The 18,378-nt window shown below is 58.6% G+C and overlaps 3 protein-coding genes across 5 annotated transcripts in view; all 3 read right to left on the bottom strand.

Annotated features, from left to right (window-relative positions):
* Positions 1 to 231, bottom strand: part of HCN2 (hyperpolarization activated cyclic nucleotide gated potassium and sodium channel 2) — a 10,416-nt gene extending 10,185 nt beyond the window's left edge. The window contains exon 1 of the mRNA XM_019009110.2: positions 57 to 231. Coding sequence (XP_018864655.2) covers positions 57 to 231 — 175 coding nt within the window. The remainder of the gene's footprint in view (positions 1 to 56) is intronic.
* A 1,953-nt stretch (positions 232 to 2,184) lies between these two features.
* Positions 2,185 to 13,963, bottom strand: BSG (basigin (Ok blood group)). 3 transcript variants are annotated; one of them, XM_015651580.2, is made up of 9 exons: positions 13,659 to 13,755; positions 9,448 to 9,795; positions 7,678 to 7,834; positions 6,401 to 6,489; positions 5,821 to 5,948; positions 5,397 to 5,670; positions 3,520 to 3,544; positions 3,160 to 3,229; positions 2,185 to 2,995 (listed from the first exon to the last, which is right to left on the bottom strand). In XM_015651580.2, the coding sequence occupies exons 1-8, from the start codon at positions 13,738 to 13,740 to the stop codon at positions 3,172 to 3,174; spliced, it is 1,161 nt and encodes a 386-aa protein (XP_015507066.1). In that variant the 5' UTR covers positions 13,741 to 13,755; the 3' UTR covers positions 2,185 to 2,995; positions 3,160 to 3,171. The 3 variants fall into 3 exon arrangements, with proteins under 3 accessions (XP_015507066.1, XP_033376002.1, XP_015507065.1); XM_033520111.1 differs by lacking the exons at positions 9,448 to 9,795; positions 13,659 to 13,755 and adding an exon at positions 13,837 to 13,963; XM_015651579.3 differs by lacking the exon at positions 9,448 to 9,795 and having other exon boundaries at positions 13,659 to 13,776.
* A 2,013-nt stretch (positions 13,964 to 15,976) lies between these two features.
* Positions 15,977 to 18,268, bottom strand: CDC34 (cell division cycle 34, ubiqiutin conjugating enzyme). The gene is made up of 4 exons (XM_015651582.3): positions 18,046 to 18,268; positions 17,450 to 17,547; positions 16,974 to 17,108; positions 15,977 to 16,858 (listed from the first exon to the last, which is right to left on the bottom strand). The coding sequence occupies exons 1-4, from the start codon at positions 18,067 to 18,069 to the stop codon at positions 16,648 to 16,650; spliced, it is 468 nt and encodes a 155-aa protein (XP_015507068.1). The 5' UTR covers positions 18,070 to 18,268; the 3' UTR covers positions 15,977 to 16,647.
* Between the last annotated feature and the right edge of the window lie 110 nt (positions 18,269 to 18,378).

The following is an 18,378-nucleotide window of genomic DNA, read 5'->3' as shown; positions in this document are numbered from 1 at the left end:
CGGGCGGCTCCGCAGCTCCCCCCGCCGGCACAGCCCTCGCCGGTGGGACCGGCTACCGGGAACAGGCAACCGGTACGGGCCGTCCACCTTCCGCCCCGACGGCTCCGGACTCCGGCAGGGCAGTCCCCGGTGTGCTGTGGTCCGGGACCGGCCGCTCTCCCCGCGGTGCCGCCAGCCCAGCCTCCGGGATGCCTCAGCACTGCCTACTCCCGAGCCAGGGATGGACCCCATCGCCGCGCCAGGTACGGGAGCTTTGCCCTCCCATCCCTCTAAGGACCCATCGCTCCAGCCCTGAGCCCCCTCTGGGCCCAGCTGGTGTCAGGGGGAACCCCCCGAGGTGTACCAGGGGATGGAGACCCCGGACCGGAGCTCCAGGACAGCGCCAGCACCCGAAGTTGGATACCGGACACCCGCCACGGGGGCTGATGCTCTGGAAGAACGGGGACATCGGGACCGGCACCTCCTGTCCTCGGCCACGGGACCGGGCTCGTCCGGCTGCGGCTCCCCAGGTTGAGAGGTGTCGGGGGTGCCCGAGTGAGCAGCCCCGGTTCCCCCCGAGCACCCCCGAGCAGCCGGACACGGGGCCGGAGCTGCCCCGCTCGGAGCTCCGGGCGGGACCCGGCGGGTGACGGAGCCTCGGGCGCGGCGCTGGCACCACCTGGTGCCACGGGACAGAACCGCAGCCGGAGCGGGGCCAGCGCCGAGCCCGGGGCGGCCACCACCAGCCGCGGGCCCTGCACTGAGCCCCAGGGCAGGAGACACCCCAAAAGTCGCGCTGCGGACCACGGGGGCCTCGTTGTGCGACTTCACCCCCCGGGCTTGGCACGGCTGCCTCCAAGAGCAGCCCATTTCTCCAAACCATTCCTAGGGCAGAGCGCTGCTGCCCTTCAGCCGCTGCCAGCCCAGCGAGCCACTGATTCAGCTTCACCTGAGTGGGAGGCTGGAGACGCCAGAGACAAGAAGTGAGGCAGCAGCTCAGGGCTCGTCCCCAGGCTCCGGGGCTGAGCAGGGTCTCCGTGGAGCTCGGAGCACCAGCCCTCTCTCTCTGGAAGACGATGGGGCACCACAGCAGGGGCCTGTTTGTGCCATCCCTGCCCAAGGTTCGATGTGGCAGCCCCTGGGCCGTGGCAGAGCTGTGGCACAGCTCACCAGGGCAACTGCAGCACAGCCCAGAGTGGCACAATGTCATCCCCTGCCCAGCTCCCAGGGCTGCTGTCCCCCTGTCCCTGCCCAGCCAGATAAAGGCACAAGTTGTGTGTTGTGCTTTGTGCTGCAGCCCAGAGCCGGGTCAGACAGGACCCATAATCTTCATAAAGGAAATTAAACCATGCATTGATTTTTCACCGGGATGGCGCAAGGCTGGGGCTGTGAAAGCCTTGCATAACCCATTTACACAGCACAGAGCCATGCTGCCCTCTCTGTGGTGGCACAGCAAGGCAGGAGGGAGCCAGCCACCACAGCACCAGGCTGTCAGCACTGCCACCACCGCTCTGGGCACACGGTGGCCACCACAGCCATGCTCCCCCTTTGTCCCACCCCAGGCAAGGACAAGGATCTGGCCACAGAGCAAAGCCGTGGTTCAGTCATGTGCCCAGAATGAAGCAGGCAGGGGCACCTTAGGCCAGCTGGGAACACAGGGTAGCTTTTCTTCAGCCCCTGGGCTCTGCTGGTTCCCTCCAGGGGCAGGAATGTTGGCAGAAGCCCCCTGAGCTCAGGGTTGCCAGCAGAGAAGGGACTCCCCATCAGATCCTGCCCTGGCCCCAGGGCCCTGCTCTGTGCACAAAGGTCTCACAGCTTTGCTCTCTCTGACCATAAAGGGCAGGAAAAAAGCAAACAGAAAACTTGATTAAAGAAGTGTGACACACAAACAGCAGGGTCTGTGAGGGCTCCTCAAGGCTGGGGCTGATCCTTGACCCCACAGCCACAACACCTGAGGAACTGTGGAGCAGGGCAAGCAGAGATTGTCCCATACAGGCAAGTGTGCCCGGGGCCCCAGGCTCCTCCAGGCTCCTCCAGGCTCTGCAGAGCAGGGAACACCCCTCCCTCCCTCCCTCCATGAAGGCTTTTACACCCGTCGAGCTGCATCTCCTCAGCAATTAGAGCTGGCACCAAACCGAGACACAGGGCCATGGTCTGCAGCCAGAGGGTCAGGTGGCCCAGAGGAAAGAGACCAGAGTCCAGAGGTGGAAAAAAGAGAGAGGAATCATCTTTATTTGTGAAGTGTTAACAGATGGAACAGTTCAATGCTACCCAGCAGTAAAGGTGTTAGACTCCCCTGAGCACTTGTCTGCTCGCAGGCCCCCACGTCACGCACGCACGGCCATGGCTCAAGCATAAGCACAAGCACACGCTGTTAAACCTTAAAACCACCCCCAGCCCCGGCTCACCCTGCCCCTCCCCACTGCAGAGACATTAACAACCCATGGAATAAGTTACAGCAATCATTTATCCAGCATCCAGCTCCTGGCTGCCTGTTTCAGAGTAACCAAGAGTTTGGCAGGAGCTGACTGGGAATCTGCCCGACAAGGACATGCCAGGAACGAGCCCTTTGCCAGGGAAAGGTGCAGCCTTGCTCCTGGTGACTCACAGGGAAAGACACAGAACCCCTTCCTGAACCCTCTGGTCAGATCAGGTCATCTCCCACCAGCCACCAAAGCAGCTCCTCCCTCACCCCCACAAGCAGGTGGGACACAGCTGCACTCCCACCCCCCCTCCCCACTCTGTACCAACATGAAATAACCTAGGACAGAGACAGCCAGAGACCTAGACTAGCAGGAACAAAGGATTTACATTTACAGGTAGAAAAACCCTCCCGCGACTCTTTAAAAAAAAAAAAAAAAAAAAAAAAGTGTATTTTATATTCTACAACTTAAGTTTCCTTAGAAAGTGAAGTAACTGAATCGCAAGGACGCACTAGAATATTCCATGGTGCTATTTTACCAAAAAATTAAAAGAAAATAAAATTGTCCAGACGAGTTCTTCATCTACACATCACCTGGCAGGAGAGAAAGAAAAGCCAGTTAGATAAAGCCTGTTGCACCAGGTGGGAAGGGGCTGGTGGAGCCCATGCTGGGCCAGAAGAGCCTCTGGCTTCTCCCAGAGAGCCTCAGCAGACTCAGATGCTGCAGCTCCTGCTCCAGGCTCTGCCCTGGCACTCACCTGGCCCTGCTCTTAGTTGGCGTTTCTCTGGCGGACGTTCTTGTCCTTGTGGTTTGTGGCATTGCTCTTCCTGGGAAGGGAGAAGGGGTGAGAGGAAAGGGAGAGCAGAGAGTTCCCCACCCCTTACCCATTAATGTAATTCAGGTCCAAGCAGAGGGTGCAGGAGATCAGATCCCAGAGCAAGGTCCCCACCCCAACTATGTGAGGTTTATACATGGGGACATCTCTCCCCACTGAGTATTATCCCACACCAGCCAGCTTCTATCTTTGCATAAAGCTTTTATCTCTGGAGCAGATTCCCTGGCTGGATGAGATCTACCAGTACAAATCTGGCTAAATAGGAAGAAGCAAGGTACTCACAGTGGTGCAGAGCCTCCATCATCATCTTCACATTCAGGACAGCACAGAAAGGGAAAGCAAAAAACAAAGAGTCAGGGAAGGAGACATGCAAAGTGACCTCTGCCTCTCGTTAAAGCAGTGGGAACTGCATTCAAGGCAGCACCACTTAAAACTGGGGAGGGTAGAGCTCCTCTGGTGAGATTGGCTGCCCTGATCCATCCCCTGAGCTCACCCCCATGGCACCAGGACTTGGGATGGCTCCCAGCTCCCAGCACACTCACAGCAGGTAAAGGGGAAGCCAAACAGGATGTTTCAGGAACGAGGCTTTAAGCAGCAGCAGCAGGAAGCCCTTTCTCCCTCCCCACACGTTGTGCTATCAAAACAAACACTGCACACCACGTTCTGAGCAGCACAGCTACAGAAACACCTCTGCCAACACGTGCCAAGCCCTGTGGCCTTTCACCAGCTCCCTGAGATCTGCCACCTCCCAGCAGGAGGCTCCCAGTTGTCTCCTTTGCTCCCCATCACCTCTTCTCCAGGCCTGGCTCCCCTGGAGCCCCACGCTCTGGGCACTGGGGCTGCCCTGGGCACCAGGATCTGCTCAGGGCTGGTGAGAGGACAGAGGCAGGCACAGGGCTGGAGCTACCTTCCACTTACCATGTGAGGTGGCACCAGCAGCAGAGAAAGGAAGAGTGGACAGGTAACACCAGCAAGGATATCACCCCAAAGACAGGCCAGGCTGTCACCACCCCATCCCAGGTGACAGGAGCACCCAGTTCACAGAAAGTACTGGGGGAACTGGCTCAGACAGGCCTCACTGTCACCTTTTGGGAGGGGCAAAGCTACAGAGACTTTGGGGCAGAAAGAACCACTTCATAGCAGGGCAGTGTAATGCCATGTTACCAAAGGGGTGTGATGCTGTATTCCTCATCCACGAGCCCTTGGGAACTTGAGCTCCTCTTGCCAAGGAGCATCAGGACATTTCAGCACATTCCCCTGTCTGCCAAAGCATCTGCTACAGCTCTGACAGGTCAGCACCCCACAGACCTGGACTGATGCCATCACAAACCGGATCACACAGTGGTTTTGCTGGGAGATGCAGCTACAACATCTTTAAGGCAGCACTTGCCTTGCAGCCAGGGGTGTCAGAGGACAAAACACCTGCTCGTGAAACTGTCTCCAGTGGAATTCCAAGCCCTGCAATCAGGGGAGGGATCTGACCTTTAGCCCCTGTGCTGCACCTCTCCAGAGCCTGCTCCTCGCAGGGGGCCAGGGGCCCTGCAGGATCCCAGGCAGGAAGGATACAGAGCACTCACACAGCATTGTTAACAGCATCAGATAAAGGAGGCTGGGAGCTGACACAATGCAGATCCTCACCGATAAGGAAAGGGAGGAGCTGGTGCTTCCAGAACAGATTAAAGATAGTACCGGGTCTTTGAGATCCAGGATGTGTGGATCTGATGACCCAAAACATCCTGAACTGAACACAAGTTAAGCTAAGCCTGGTCTTACAGAGCCCCTGACACAGTCTCTCACAGTTCTGCAGCACCACAAAAGCTCTGGTACTTATTGACAAAGCACCTTGTCCAGAGTGGGAGCTGCCAAAGCAAATCCAGCCCTGCAGACACTCAAGGGAAGCTCTTGAGCAAAGAGAAGAGGAACTGGTGAGACAAAGGGTCAGGCTGACCTGCACAGAATCCTCTCTGGCTCCAGATCTCACTGCAGGACTGTCACAAACAGTGCAGTTACAGGCAGTACAGCCTGGCTCCTCAAGTGCCTCGAGTGCTCTCAAACCACCCCTCCTGAGAAAGGGACCTCAGAACTCGCTCCAAGCCCATCCTGCCTGTCCCAAATCACTTCATCCTCCCAGACAGATTCAAACCCAGGTGGCCTCTTACCATCAGGAACCTCATCTGGCTTCCTCCTCTTCTCATAGATGAAGATGATGGTGACAAGAACGAGGACTTCTGCCACGATGCCCAGGAAGGGCCAGAGCGCTGCGAGGCGGCTGCGGACGCGCAGGTTCACCGTGGCATCCCCGGTGCCGAAGGAGTTGGTGCCATTGCAGAAATAATCACCTGTGTCCTGCTCAATATCCAGTTTAAGGATGCGCAGCTCTGTCTTGTTGCCACTGGACTTGATGATGTATCGCCCAGAGGCGTTCTCCAGGAGCTGGAGGGAGGAGGGAGAAGAGGGATCTCAGGGCAGTGCTGACCGAACACCACAGCAATCCCTCTTCTGAGCTTTGAAACATTTCTGGTGGCACGAGGACTGGGCAGCAGGGCAGGCAGGAGGGGAGAAGGAGCAAACCACAGCACTCACCCCGTGACCACTTTTGTACCAGGACCAGGTGGTGACAGCGGGGTAAGAGGGGTTCTTGCAGGTCAGCACACCCGTGTCCCCCTCATTCCCATGCTCGGATGTCTTGTAGGCTGTCACCTGGGGGGCAACTAGGCGAGACAAAAAAAAATAATTGGGACATCTCATGATAGAAATCACACAGATTTGTGCTTCCTGCAGCCCACCTCACCAGAATCAGCTACCCCACAACCTCAGTCAGGCTGTTCCTCTCACTTGTTTGGCATTTTCAAAGAGGAAAGTGCATCACGCTGCTTCAGGAAAGGCTCAAAGAGATTTGTCCAGCAGGTATTATTCCTCTATCCATTATTCCTGTGGGAACATGCCCACAGAAGGCTGGTTTAATGCAGGATCTCAGGGCTGACCCTGCAGACACTGGAATGGCCTGATAACGGCGCTGCCTCGCAGAAAGCAGAGGCCCTGCAGCCAGATGAGGGCTGGGAGCAGCTTTTCAAGCAACTGAAAAGACCCCAGCAAAGTGTTCACGAGTTCCCAGCTTCCCCACAGCCCTCCTCAGACCCCAGGAGCGAAGAGATGAAATTACCAGAAATATTCATTTGTCCTCTGATCTGCGGGTTTCCTTCGTAGACGCACTCGTAGATGCCAGAGTGCTCCTCCTTCTTCCCATTGATTCTACCAAAAACAGGATTCAGGTCAGCACCCAGCACGACTTGTCCAGAGATATCGACCTCCAGACTCAGGGAATCAGACACCCACAAACATCAGCAACCTCCTCCACAGCAAATTTCCCCCACTCCAGCAGAATGTTTATGCTGCTCTGTGTACCAAACTCTCCACTCTCCTCACACTCTGAGGGTGGCAGAAGAGGGTTTCATGTGTCAGGGTCTGTCAAGTCAGTGATCACTGTTCCAGCTCAGTGAAACACAGGGCAAAGATCACCCAGGCCAGGCTGCTCTGGATTGATCCTTGCATAGAGAAAAACTCCCGCATTCTCCTTCCTGTAAAGCTGCTGCAATGAGATTTAGTGGATTATGCAGCCCTGCAACAAACATCCCATTCTGCTGCTCAGTAATACCCACTCGAGGGAAGGGGCCCACAGAGTTTGTCCCATGGCTGCACTGGGACAAGGGGCTGTTTGTTAGTTCTGCCGTGCACGGCGCTTCCCACTTCCAAAAACCACTCAGCTGAGGAATTGAGGTCACGCGAGGGAGGCTGGGTTATAAATACTTTAATCCTTGTTCAGCTCCCTGTTGCTATGGGGAGACAGGCACGTCGGCACTGCCATACAAAGGGACATGATGCCTCCACAGCTGCTGGGTCAGTGCCAGCCAGGCCTGACTGTAATCAGAAAGGAAAGCTCACTGCACTGCCACAATAAGGCTGGTATTCCCGCAGCCAGCACGGACCACAGCTCCTTCTGGGACAACAGCCGGACTCTGGGAAGGGACAAAAAGCCCCAAGGAGAGACAACATGGACTGGAGCCTCTCGCTCCGCACACAGGGAGCTGGTGGCCTGTCCAGAGCAGGGATCCTTCAAAGCTCTGGGAGAACAGCTCTGGAACACGGAATAACCAGAGTCCAGCTGAACATCTGCTTATAATCAGGGAATCTCTAAGAGGACATTTGTGGCACAAAACTGCCCCTTCCTCCTTCTTTCTGTTCCCCTCCTCCCCATAAAGGAGAGTGTTGGGCCTTACCAAAGCCCTGTTAGAGTCATCTCATGCTCCACAGTCCCAAAGCCCCACCCCATCAGCAGGGCTGCAGGAACTCGGCCCTGGTTCCAGCTGACAGCAAACAGCAGCTGCCTTCTGGGAAAAAAACCTGCCTGTGCTCAGGTTCTGACCTTGCCCTGACACTCACGTGTAGCTGGTGAAAGCACCCGACTTCTCGTCCTGCTGCAGGATCTTATCCCTGTGAATCCACTTGTGGCCCGTGATGGTGGGTTGTGGTGCAGACATGTTACAGCTGAGGGTCAGCTTGTCAGCATCCTCAGTGACCTGAGCACTAATTTCTGGACCTGCATTCATAAAGAATTGGATTTAAGTTAACCCTGGGTACGGCAGAGCTGACGTGGTGCCCAAGAACCTGGAACACAAACCCCACAGCTCCTTGTCTCTGTTCCCAGTTTCCACTTACCTTCACACAGTTCCCTACCAGAGCTGACCGTGCCAGCACCAGAATCCCCCACACCAGGTGACCAGGCCTGAGTGGACCTGGTTTGGCCACGCTGGCCCTGCAGCTGCTCCCCCCACGAGCAGGATCGCTGCCGTGCCCGGCATCACTCGAATCTCCGCTGGCCCTACCCCGGGTGCAGCCCCGGCACAGCCCAGTGCTCAATAAGCAATGGAAAAGGTCACTCTGAAGGGCAGAGCACGGCTCTCTGCTGCTGTGAGCCGCCACAGCGCTCCTGTGTCAACACCTCCCAGCACCTGAGCTGCTTCAGACACCTCCAGGTAGCACACAGGACCCTCTGTGGTGAGGGGGAGCAGACAAGATCGTGTGGCAGCACTATGTGCATCACCTGAGGCACTAAACCAAAGGCTTTAGTTAGAGTGACTCCAGGGAGAACACAGAGCCGTGACTCCGAAAGGTCCTGGGCCTCGATGCGCCAGGCAGCAGTAAATTATGCAACCTAAGATGACTCAGGCATTTCTACTTGTAGGAGGCTGTCCAAGAAGGCAGCTGCCATCAGCAGCACCCCTGCACAGCCCCGGTGCCACTACGGTCCCTGCCCTCCCACCCCATCTCCATCCCTCGGAAGGACCAGTTTTTGCCAGGGCTGAGAGGCATTTTGCTTTTCCTCCTATCCAAATTCCACTGGAAGAAGGGTTCTGCTGGAGTCCTGTACTCCATAGCACATTTCTGCTGAAAAGGCAGCTCTCCTAACTCCAGGATTCACAGGGAGACCCTGAGCAGGACTTTAACCTCCCTCCCAGGTTTCTATCACTGGAAGCAGCCTGGGCGCTCCGGCGTTCGCCTGCCCGCTCTGCGAGAGCGAACCCGGCCACGTCCACAGGACAAGCAACGACATCACACTCAGGTGTCACACTCAGGTGTCACACTCAGGTGTCACACTCAGGTGTCACACTCAGGTGTCACACTCAGGTGTCACACAGACACGGCCATTTCAAAAACGGTTGCATCTCAGACCTCAAAGCAAGATTTGTTTCCCCACGAGTCTGGGTCAGCAGCACAGAAGCGAGCTCAAAGCAGGGCTGCCGGAAGGAGCGGGAGCTGTACGAGCCGCAGGGAAGGGCCGCTGGTCAGTGGTGGTTAGGGCACGAGTCGACCACAGAATCGAGGCTCAATTCTGCAGCCAGCACCAGGGCTCGGAGGCGCTCGGGAATAAGCGGCAGGTTCCAGGTTCTTTTGGCTCCGGAAAAGGCGCGGGATTGCCGGAGGGCGAATTGGTTGGGAAGCCACAACCCTTTTTGAGCAGGGCCATTCCGGGTCAAGTCACAGGTGGTGGGGAGATTGACAGAGGGTGGGAGTCTCTCAGTTCTACAGCTGGGGTGGGAGGGTGGGGGGAGCTTTCGGGAGCCACAGGACACAGGTGCAGGGGTGAGCATGGCAGGAGACTCAAGACACCGGTGTCCGAGCAAGTGCCAAGGCCTCGGTGCGGCCACTCACGTTCGATGACAAAAACGTTCGCCTGGGAACGGATCCACTTGACTTTGGGGCTCTTCGACAAGTGGTTGCGGTCGGGGTCGTTGCTAGCCCGGCACTCATACATGCCCGAGTCGTCGGCCGTGAGGTTTGCGATGGAGATGGTGCTGGTAGAGTGCAGGTTGTAGGTGGCGTTGATTTTGACACGGTCCTGCCGTGCGCCATCCCAGAGCTGAGCATAGGTCTCATTGGGGTCGTTCCCCTCAAACCACCACTGGATCTCAGGGATGGGATTGCCAATCGCCTCGCAGTACAACTCCACGCTGTCCTGAGTCAGTCTCTTTTGAGACAGCGGTGACTTTATAAAACCAGCTATGAGTTGAAGAGGTATTAGTGCAAAGTGTTAGTGCAAAGCAAGAATTCACCTTCCACAAGCAAAAACAACCCTCGGTGACCGAGAAGAGGGTGCACACCAGATCGGCACACTCCTCCCTCCCTCCCCTCCACACTCTGAACTCTGCCTGGCTCAGACAGGGCTGTGATTGCATTTTCTATCTCCTGAGGCTGCAAACCAGCTCCCAGTCTGTGCTGCTACCCAAACTGGATGCCCACCTGCTGCGAGGGACAGCCCAAGGCCTCAGTCTGGCCCCCAGCGCTTCCAGCTCAGGATGAAAACACTACATTTGTGTTCCAAGGGCCTCTGGAGCCCCCACATTCCCCAGCCTGTGCTCTGGCAAGGTGCTGCACAGCGCACATCACTGTGGGAAGCTGGGGACAGTGAGGGGACAGTGAGGGGACAGTGAGGGGACAGCGAGGGGATGCTGACCAAGCCCCTTCCCATCCAGTTTGATTAAGACAAGTGAAATGGGAAAAGGGCTTGGCTGTGTCCCTGTGGCCCCAGGAGGAACCTGTCCATTCCCCCTCACTGCACAGCCCCAGGCTGCCTGACAGTAATTCAGAGCTGGCCGGGGCCCAGGCCCCCCCTCACTGGGCACAGCCACAAGCACCGGCCCCTCGCCTGCCCACACCCTTCATCCATCCCTCAGCCCCTCAATGTGCCCAGCAGGAACTTCTGAGCACAACCCCGAGGTAAGAACTCTTTCTGGGGGAGGAGGAAAGCCTCACAGTCCGCAAGATGTCACGAGCCAGGCGAGGAAACGTGTAAATTTGTTGTCATACAAACAGCGAAATCTGACTTTTCATCTCAGGCAAGACCAGCCTGCAGAGCTGAGCTGGCAACAAACAGACCAGAGGCACAGGTACCAGCTGCAGGCTGGAATTTGGGTATTTTTCACTCTGCCCTTGCAGCCGGAGGCCAGAGGGTTCAGTGGTGGAATCAGCCAGTCCAAAGGTCGGTCCCAGGGAACGGAGCTGCCAAACGCCCTCGGGCTCCAGGACAGGCACGGGGCAGCGACCACAGCCCCAGGAGCCCTTCCCAGGGCAGGCAGGAAGGGAGGCTCAGCAGCTCCACTTCGGGAAAAGCCATCAGGCACAGGTCGAGGTCACTACGTGACTCACCCCCAGCCAGGTTTCAGAAGAAGGAGCTGAGCTTGAGACACATCCTTCCTGTACTAACAGGCAGCTCGCACCCCAAGAACCTTCCAGGAATTAATTTGCTCAATTAAAAGCACTTTGTGATTACAACTCTCCATGGATGCACCATGATGTACAGGCACAGAGGAAGTGAGCTTAGAAGTTTTGGGAGGGGGTTGAAAGCCTGAGAGGTTTTAACAAGATATCCTAAGGCTGCTTTTTGTGAGAGTAGGAACAAATGAGTGTCACAAACCCAAGTTTGCTCAAAATCAAGGAAGACACAAGTTAGCCTGTAAGCTAAGCTTAACTCCTAAAGAAACTAATTCCACATTTTTCAAAGGAAAAACTTTCCTACTAAAGCTTTAAAAGTCTTGAAGAATAAGCATGGCTGAAAGAGAAAGGACCAAGGCACTCTTAGGGGAAGGCAGACACTAATTTTACCCAAACAGGAGGTTCAGGGCTACCCAGAGATGTTATGGGATGGGGGGGATCAGCTGGGCTGCACTCCCAGAACCACTGAGAAGAGGTTTTTCCACACCACAGGCCTGTGATCAAACACTCCCAACCCTCACAAGCCCTGGAGCTGCCCACACCACTTGTACGAGCCCGTCTGCTCCAACTGCGGCCCGAATTAGAGGGGGAGCTGGTAAAGATCAAGGGTTTTACAGCTACAAGGTGATTACTGTACGCTGACAAAATAAGCTGCACAAGGTTATTTGCTCCGAGTTAGAGGGTACCTCGTGCAGTTCAAACGGGTCAAAAGGCTCCAGCAAGCAGCAGCAGCGAGTACCATTTGCATTCCCATGGGATTATCGGCCTCCCTGTCCCCACCAGAGAGCTGAGAGCAGGAAATCCCAACCGTGGGCTCTCTGGGCTGGGGAAGGCGGCTGTGGAGCCCGAGGCACAGCAGCATGGCCAGCACAAACCCGCTGGGATCGATCAGGGCTGCTGCCACATTTTCCAGAGGGTGATGGGCTGCAAGTGGGGCTCAGCTCCCAAAGCCCAGACGGCCCTCACAGAGCTGAGCCGGATGCTTCCTCGGGCACGGCGTGGTATCTGAGCCAGCGGGACAGCAGGGAAGGCAGAGACCAGATAACATTCCCCAGAGTCACCTTCAAACTAAAAACAACCTCTCCCCGGCACAGAGGGAGGAGTTGCTGGGGTGTTAACAGCAGTGGGAATGCTCAGGGTGGCCGAGCCAGGCCAGAGCCCCACCGTCCCACAGGTCTGACCTTTGTTTTTCGGTTTGGGAAGGGGATAGTTGAGGATCTAACACTTTTTGCCATTTAAAATAGCTATAAAATCTGCCCTTAAGCTTTGCACAGCCAGATCAAAGTCAGGGTCCTCGGGGGGACCCAAGGGCACAGAGTCCAGGCATACACTGACCTATGCTCCATGGGGTGAGCTGCTACCCAGTCTGCTCCATAAAGCCAAACCTAAACAGTGCTGAGAGGCCAAACCCCACTTTTCAGCCCCCACTCTGCTCCCTCGAGGCACCAGCACAGCTCCACACCAAGCCCAGGCATGGCCAGGCAGGACATGGGCATTACACAACTGATGGGCCAGCTCATCGTCCTCTGGGCTTTTCAGACCCAGGGTAGGAACTGCCTCCTCCAGGTCCTTCCAGCACCAGTGCCCAGGCAGGAGGGTGCAGGAAGCCCTCAGAGCCACACAGGGAGTGGGATGAGGCCACCCTGGGCATCTCCAGGTGATGAGTGTGAGGCACAGAAGGAGGCTCTGCCCTGCAAAATTAAAATGCGATTCTGTAGAAAGAAACTACTGGAGCACACACTTGGGTTTTCCAGGATACTCCCACTCTTTCTCCTTCACTCTCAGGGTTTGGTTCTACTACGCTGAATTAAGCGCAAACAGGCTACAAATTGTTCAAGTACTCAAAACGCCAAACAGCCAGGGCCAGCTGCTCGCCACTGGCGACCAAACCGAGCCTCTTCCATCTGCACCTCGTGCACGAGAGCTGATTCACAGGCTGCGGGGAGAACACGGCCGGGGATGCCGTGAGCCCCTCCTGAACGTGGGAAGGTGAAAGGTGGAGTCCCAGGGCAGGGCAGAGCCCGCTGATCCCTGCGGGAAGAGCGTTCAGCGCCCGCCCGGGGCTGCCGGAGCCGCCGCCCCGCGCCCGCCCCGCGGATTATCCCGAACATCCTCAGCGTTTAAAGCCCGGGGACCCGATGCTGCTCCTCAGCCGCACAAACCGGAGAAGCGGCTGCTGGGAACAAACTCCTCGGTTTTCCTAAGGAGAAAACAACCCAGCGCGGCTGAAAGCACCGGCGGACCCCGCCGCCGCTCCGGTTAAAGAGATCAGCGGGCACGCTGTGCGCCGGGGCATCCTCCGCCCGAGCCCCGGCACTGCCCGACGGCAGCACGGAGCCCAGCCCGGCCCCGATAGCCCCAGGGCGCCTCCGTTCCCCCGGTCCCGGCCCCGCCCGCCGCGGACGTGCCCCGCCGCAGGCGCCCGCGCCGCCGCTCCTCCCCCCCCGCCTGCCGCTCCCGGAGCCGGCCCGGAGCCCACCCGCGGGACTGGGATTCTGCCAAAGCCCCTCGGAGCCCCCACAGGGCTCCCTCCGTCCAACCCCCCACGGACCCCCCAGTGGGCGCCCGCGAACCCCCCGCCATCCCGGGTTGCCTAAATGGAGCCGCCCCCAACCCGGAGCCACCCTGGCCCGCCCCGGTCCGGTCCGTACTTGTCCCCACGGCGCCGGCGGCCATCGAGCACAAGACGAGCAGCGCCAGGACCGCGCGCGTTCCCGCCGCGCCCGCCGCCATCTCCGCACGCGCCCCCGCCGCGCCGCGCGCGCGCTATAACCGCGACCGGGGGCACCGGGGGGAGGCGGGGCCAGATCGGGTCCCGCCCCCTCTCACCTCCGGTCGGCCAATCGCACGTTGCTGCGCCTCTTAGGCCCCGCCCATTCGGCCGGGTCCGTCCAATCAGAGAGAAGATCACACCGAGCGCCTTCTTCTCTCTCCTGGCCCCGAGGGCAGAGCCGGTTCGGGCCGGTCCCGCCGAGGCCACGCCCACCGGCCGGGGCAGCCAATAGGGACGCGCGCTGGGGGCGGGGCTGAGGGACCTTTGGGGGCCCGGCGCAGCCGCTGCCCCGGACGGGTCCGAGACCGCGGAGGGGCGGGGGGGGCGAGCAGGTCTGCACGTGTCCGTCCCTGCCGAGCCGGGGCACGCACGCACCGCGGGGAGCACCGGGGGGAGCACCGGAACCCACACGCCCCCTAGGCCATGTGGCTCCTCGCGGCGCACCGTGGGCAGAGTCACGGGGGAGCTGGCGGGTGCTGGGGCAGGCGGGTCCCCGGGCAGGACCGGAGGCACGCGGAGGTTCCCGGAGGCTCTCGGGGCCACACGGGGTGAGGCAGGGCCGCCTGCGGGTCCCCCGCACAGCGGGATGTATGGGAAGGAAACCGGGCAGCGCTTCCTCAGCGCAGGGAGTCCGGCACAGACAATGGCTCCTGCGGACACCGCGGGGCCGCTGCCAGCACAAAGCAGCGCACCCGGACCTGGCCGCTGCTCCGCTGCCTCACAGCCCCCTCCGGCCCTGGCCAGGGCTGCCCCGAGGTGCAAGGAACGCACTTGGCCCCGGGCTCTCGGCCAGTCCGTGGGGTCAGGGGGTGCTGGGCCTCAAGTCCCGGCTCCGGCCCAGCTGGAACTGCTTGATAACCCCAAGGGGCTGGGAAGGCGATAACCAGCAAGGCAGCTGGGGCAAAGAGGCACGACAGCAGCTTTCTCCATCCCAGGAGCGAGCTCTTGACTGAGCTGGACCACTGGAGCACGCACAGCCAGGGGTACTGGGCAGGGGGGCAGGAAAAGCCGAAACAATGGGGCCATAGGCGCCAGTCCCCACCACGCTCTCCACGGGGGATCTGCCAGCTCCTCCCACACCATTTCTTCCCTATGTCCCGCCCACCCTCAAACACTGGCTGGGCTCCCCCAGCACTGGGGGGAATTTGCAAATACGACTCCCGTGGTGCAGAAATTCGGAGGAGTGTGGTGCCCGCAGGCTGAGGAGCTGGTCCTGCTCTGGGTGGTGTCCAGCATCCAGCACTGCGGAGGGAACTGGTCACACACAGGCGAAGGGGACATGGGCATGGCCGTGCGGATGGGGAGGCTGCTGGGGGTGCACAGAGCAGCCCCCCAGGAAAGGAAGAAGGGGCTGGCTGTGAATGAGCAGCCGGGGCTGCTGCTCCATGCCGTCCGGGTGACCTTGGAAGCCGTTTGCCAGGCCTGAATAAAGCGACAATAATCCTATTCACCTTTTAGCCTCATTTCCTAAGGCAATAAAGCACATGCCCTCGCCGCGTGCAGTCGCAGGTGTCACTCAAGCCCTGATCCCATTTGCACGACTCCAGCCGAGGCAAGTTTTGCTCATTACCCCTCTGACGAGCTTTGTGCAGCAGGGCCAGGAGCCCCAGGCAGGCGCTTTGCCAGGGCCTCGTCCCTGCCCTGGCTCCGAGGCTGCTCAGCCCATCGCAGCCGGAGAAGGGGCCGGCAGAGCCCTGGGCTGGGAGCTCACCACAGTCTCTGGAGCTCGCAGATCCCAGCCGGTGCCGATCTGTGGGCTCAGGGCACACCCAGCTGCGATCAGAGCAGCTGCAAGGGCCCTGGGCACCTTTGGGGCATCCCTCAGTTACCGCTGAGCGCAGCCAGGCACTGCCCAGGCAGGTCTGCTGCCTGCAGAGGAGCGAGAAGGCAAGCACCTTCCCTGTGCAGCACTGCAGGGCTTGGCCCACGCAGAGACAGAGTGTTGGCCACAGCTCCAGGGCAGAGGCACTGAATGTTGCCTGGAAAGGGCAGAGATGCTCTTCAGACCAGAGGAAACCCTGTCCAGACTCTCCTGCCCCCTCTGCAAGGTGGAAAGAGGGTTACTGTGAGCCCCTCTGCTGCCCTGCAGCCCCAGGAGATCAGCCCATCCACCCACTGCTCCATGCCAGTCCATGTCTGACACAAATCCCTCATAGCCTGGGCACAGACCAGGCAGAATCTCACCCACACATCACAACCCTTCCCTGGAAGAACTTTATTAAATAGTGTCCAAAAAAAAATACAGAAGCAGAAATACTCAGCATGACCCCGTCCCTCCCAGCTAGTTAAAAACCACAAACAGACCATCCCCACATGCCCAGTGCTGGTGGCTGCTGGGCAAGTCCTCCCTGGTGCCTTTCTCCCTGTGAACACAGAGCCAGCATCATGGGCAGGGAAGGCAAAAGGGTCCTGTGGGGACAGCCCAGACAGCTGCAGGTGTTGAAAGCCAAGACAGCACTCACATGCTGCCCCCCACCCACCAAAGCAACCCCTCACCACCCCCACAAGCCCCCCAAACTGCTCCTATCCCATGGGGCTGAATTGAAGCTGAACATACACAGATGAGGGGCAGCCAACACCAGGCCTGGTTGTCACTTCTCAGCCTGGCAGAGCCACCAGCACCTCAGTTTCTGCAGCTTTGTGAATGACCCAACACAGCTTCCCCCTCTCTACCTGCCCCCCACAAAGTTTATAAAATAGGGGGTTTATCTTTTCCTACAAAGACAGTGATGGGATTTCCTTTGCAACAGCAGAACAGTCTCCCTGCGAGGTAGAGAGTTAATTTCAGGGCTGACAGATCCTATATTCAAACCAGTTTGTTCTAGCTGAGGTAAAAATCAGTAGTTTATAGTAATGCCAGAGGGCCATCAAGATTCCTCATTGCCGGAGTCATCCTCATCACCGTAACAGCTCTCTGTTTCATCCTCCATCTCATCATCCTCATAATAGTCATCATAAAAGAGGTCTGAGCCCTCATCTGGGGCTGGAGTCTTGGTCTTCACACAGTACTCAGCCAGCGTGGTGGGGACCTTCACTCCGTCGCGCTCAGCGTCCACCTTGGTGCCCAGCACTTGCTTTCTGGAGGGCGAGAAGTGAGGGGTGAGAACAGAGCTCTGCACCACAGCCCTCCAGAGCCCGTTTCCCACAGGATCCCAGCACAGCCAGTGCTGCCAGGCCCAGGCTCAGCACACACCTGATGATGTCTGTGTACTCCCGGTCCTTCCCTTTGCTCTCCTTCCATTTGCGGTACATCACGGAGGCATCCACGTTGGCTGGGGAAAACGTGTTGGGCTCATTCAGCAATGAGATCACACTCAGCAGAATGGTTCTGGCAACAATAAACATGAGCAGGTCAGAGCTGAGGCAGGTCAGCAGCACCCCAGCAGTGCCAGCAGCCCCACTCTGTCCATGGGAAAGCCTTGTGCTGCCCACAGTAAGAGAGGTCCCAGAAAAGGGGAGCAGGCCAGACAGGGGACAGCAGCACATGGGCTGTTTGGCTTACACTCATCCACACACAAGCTCTGGCAGCAAATCCAACAGGCCAAGAGCCTTCACCAGCCCCCTGGCACCTCCTGCAGGCTTTGGGAGCAGGAGGCTGTCCCCATCCTCCCACCTTCCCATCCCTGCCCTTGGATGAGCCCCCTGCCTGCAGTCCCTCCCAGCCCTCACCGCACGTTCTGGGTGGGGTTCCAGCGCTCCGATGGCAGCTCCCCGCTCTGCGGGTCATCCACGGGCGGGTGGAGGATGGAGATGCAGACATCACCTGTCTGAAAGCACAAGAGAAACCGGATCCTCAGAAGTTGCTGCCTCAGGATCTCCCTGCTCACACTTCCCATTGGCTGAAGCCAGGAGAGGTGACCCCAACTGTCCCTTCAGTCCCATAGGAGGGACACAAAAGTGGACAAGCACCCCAAGAGTGCCAGCACTGTACAGGTCAGGCTGCCCAATGCCCAGCACACTGTGCCCCTGGCATGGGCCCCAGGGCCAGGCACGTCACTCAGCCTGCAGCCACTCTTGGCATAGGCACAATGTCCCCAAGCGTGGGAGCCATCAGGCCTGCAAAGTCTGGCTGGCCTGGAACCTGCACTGGGACAGCAAAGGGCTGTCGTGAGCTCGTTAGCGGCATTCCCTGTGCCAGGCTCTCATCGCCAAAGGCACCAAGTGTCCTGTGCCAAAGGCTGGCATTTGCATCCAGTGTCATCACAACAGAGGCACACGTGTCCACTGACTGTCCAAGAACCTGCTCATTGTCCCAGGGGACCTACCTCGTAGATATTGGGGTGCCACATTTTGGTCAGGAACCTGAAGGCAGGAGGAGAGTAGGGGTAGTCGATGGGAAACCGGAGACGAGCCTGCAAGGGAACAATAAGGAGATGTGAACACCAGCTTGTGAGAAGGAAGGGACGGAAACCACAGAGCTTCTGACAGCTTTGGGAAGAAGGAAACTCTGCCAAGCCCAGCTGGGTGCCTGCTGGGACGGAGCCTCTGCACCAGCCAGCTCTGTGGGGAGGACACCGGCCCCAGGGACAGGATGGACACCGGCCCCAGGGGCAGGATGGACACCGGCCCCAGGGACAGGATGGACACCGGCCCCAGGG

Source organism: Parus major, chromosome 28 (assembly GCF_001522545.3).
Source record: "Parus major isolate Abel chromosome 28, Parus_major1.1, whole genome shotgun sequence".
NCBI lineage: Eukaryota > Metazoa > Chordata > Aves > Passeriformes > Paridae > Parus > Parus major.
The sequence above is the reverse complement of the archived record's forward strand: the minus strand, read 5'-3'. Positions and strand labels throughout refer to the sequence as shown.

Excerpts from the sequence above, each read along its gene's own strand:
- BSG (XM_015651580.2), bottom strand. The coding sequence starts at position 13,740 with ATGGCGGCGGGCGCGGCGGGAACGCGCGCGGTCCTGGCGCTGCTCGTC. Across the intron at positions 6,490-7,677 it reads GGTGCTTTCACCAGCTACAC|AATCAATGGGAAGAAGGAGG; the intron begins GTGAGTGTCAGG and ends TGTTTTTGGTAG. Across the intron at positions 3,230-3,519 it reads GATGGAGGCTCTGCACCACT|GAAGAGCAATGCCACAAACC; the intron begins GTGAGTACCTTG and ends CTCCCTTCCCAG.
- CDC34 (XM_015651582.3), bottom strand. The coding sequence starts at position 18,069 with ATGTGGCACCCCAATATCTACGAG. Across the intron at positions 17,548-18,045 it reads GGCACCCCAATATCTACGAG|ACAGGTGATGTCTGCATCTC; the intron begins GTAGGTCCCCTG and ends TTGTGCTTTCAG. Across the intron at positions 16,859-16,973 it reads GAGTACACAGACATCATCAG|AAAGCAAGTGCTGGGCACCA; the intron begins GTGTGTGCTGAG and ends CTCGCCCTCCAG.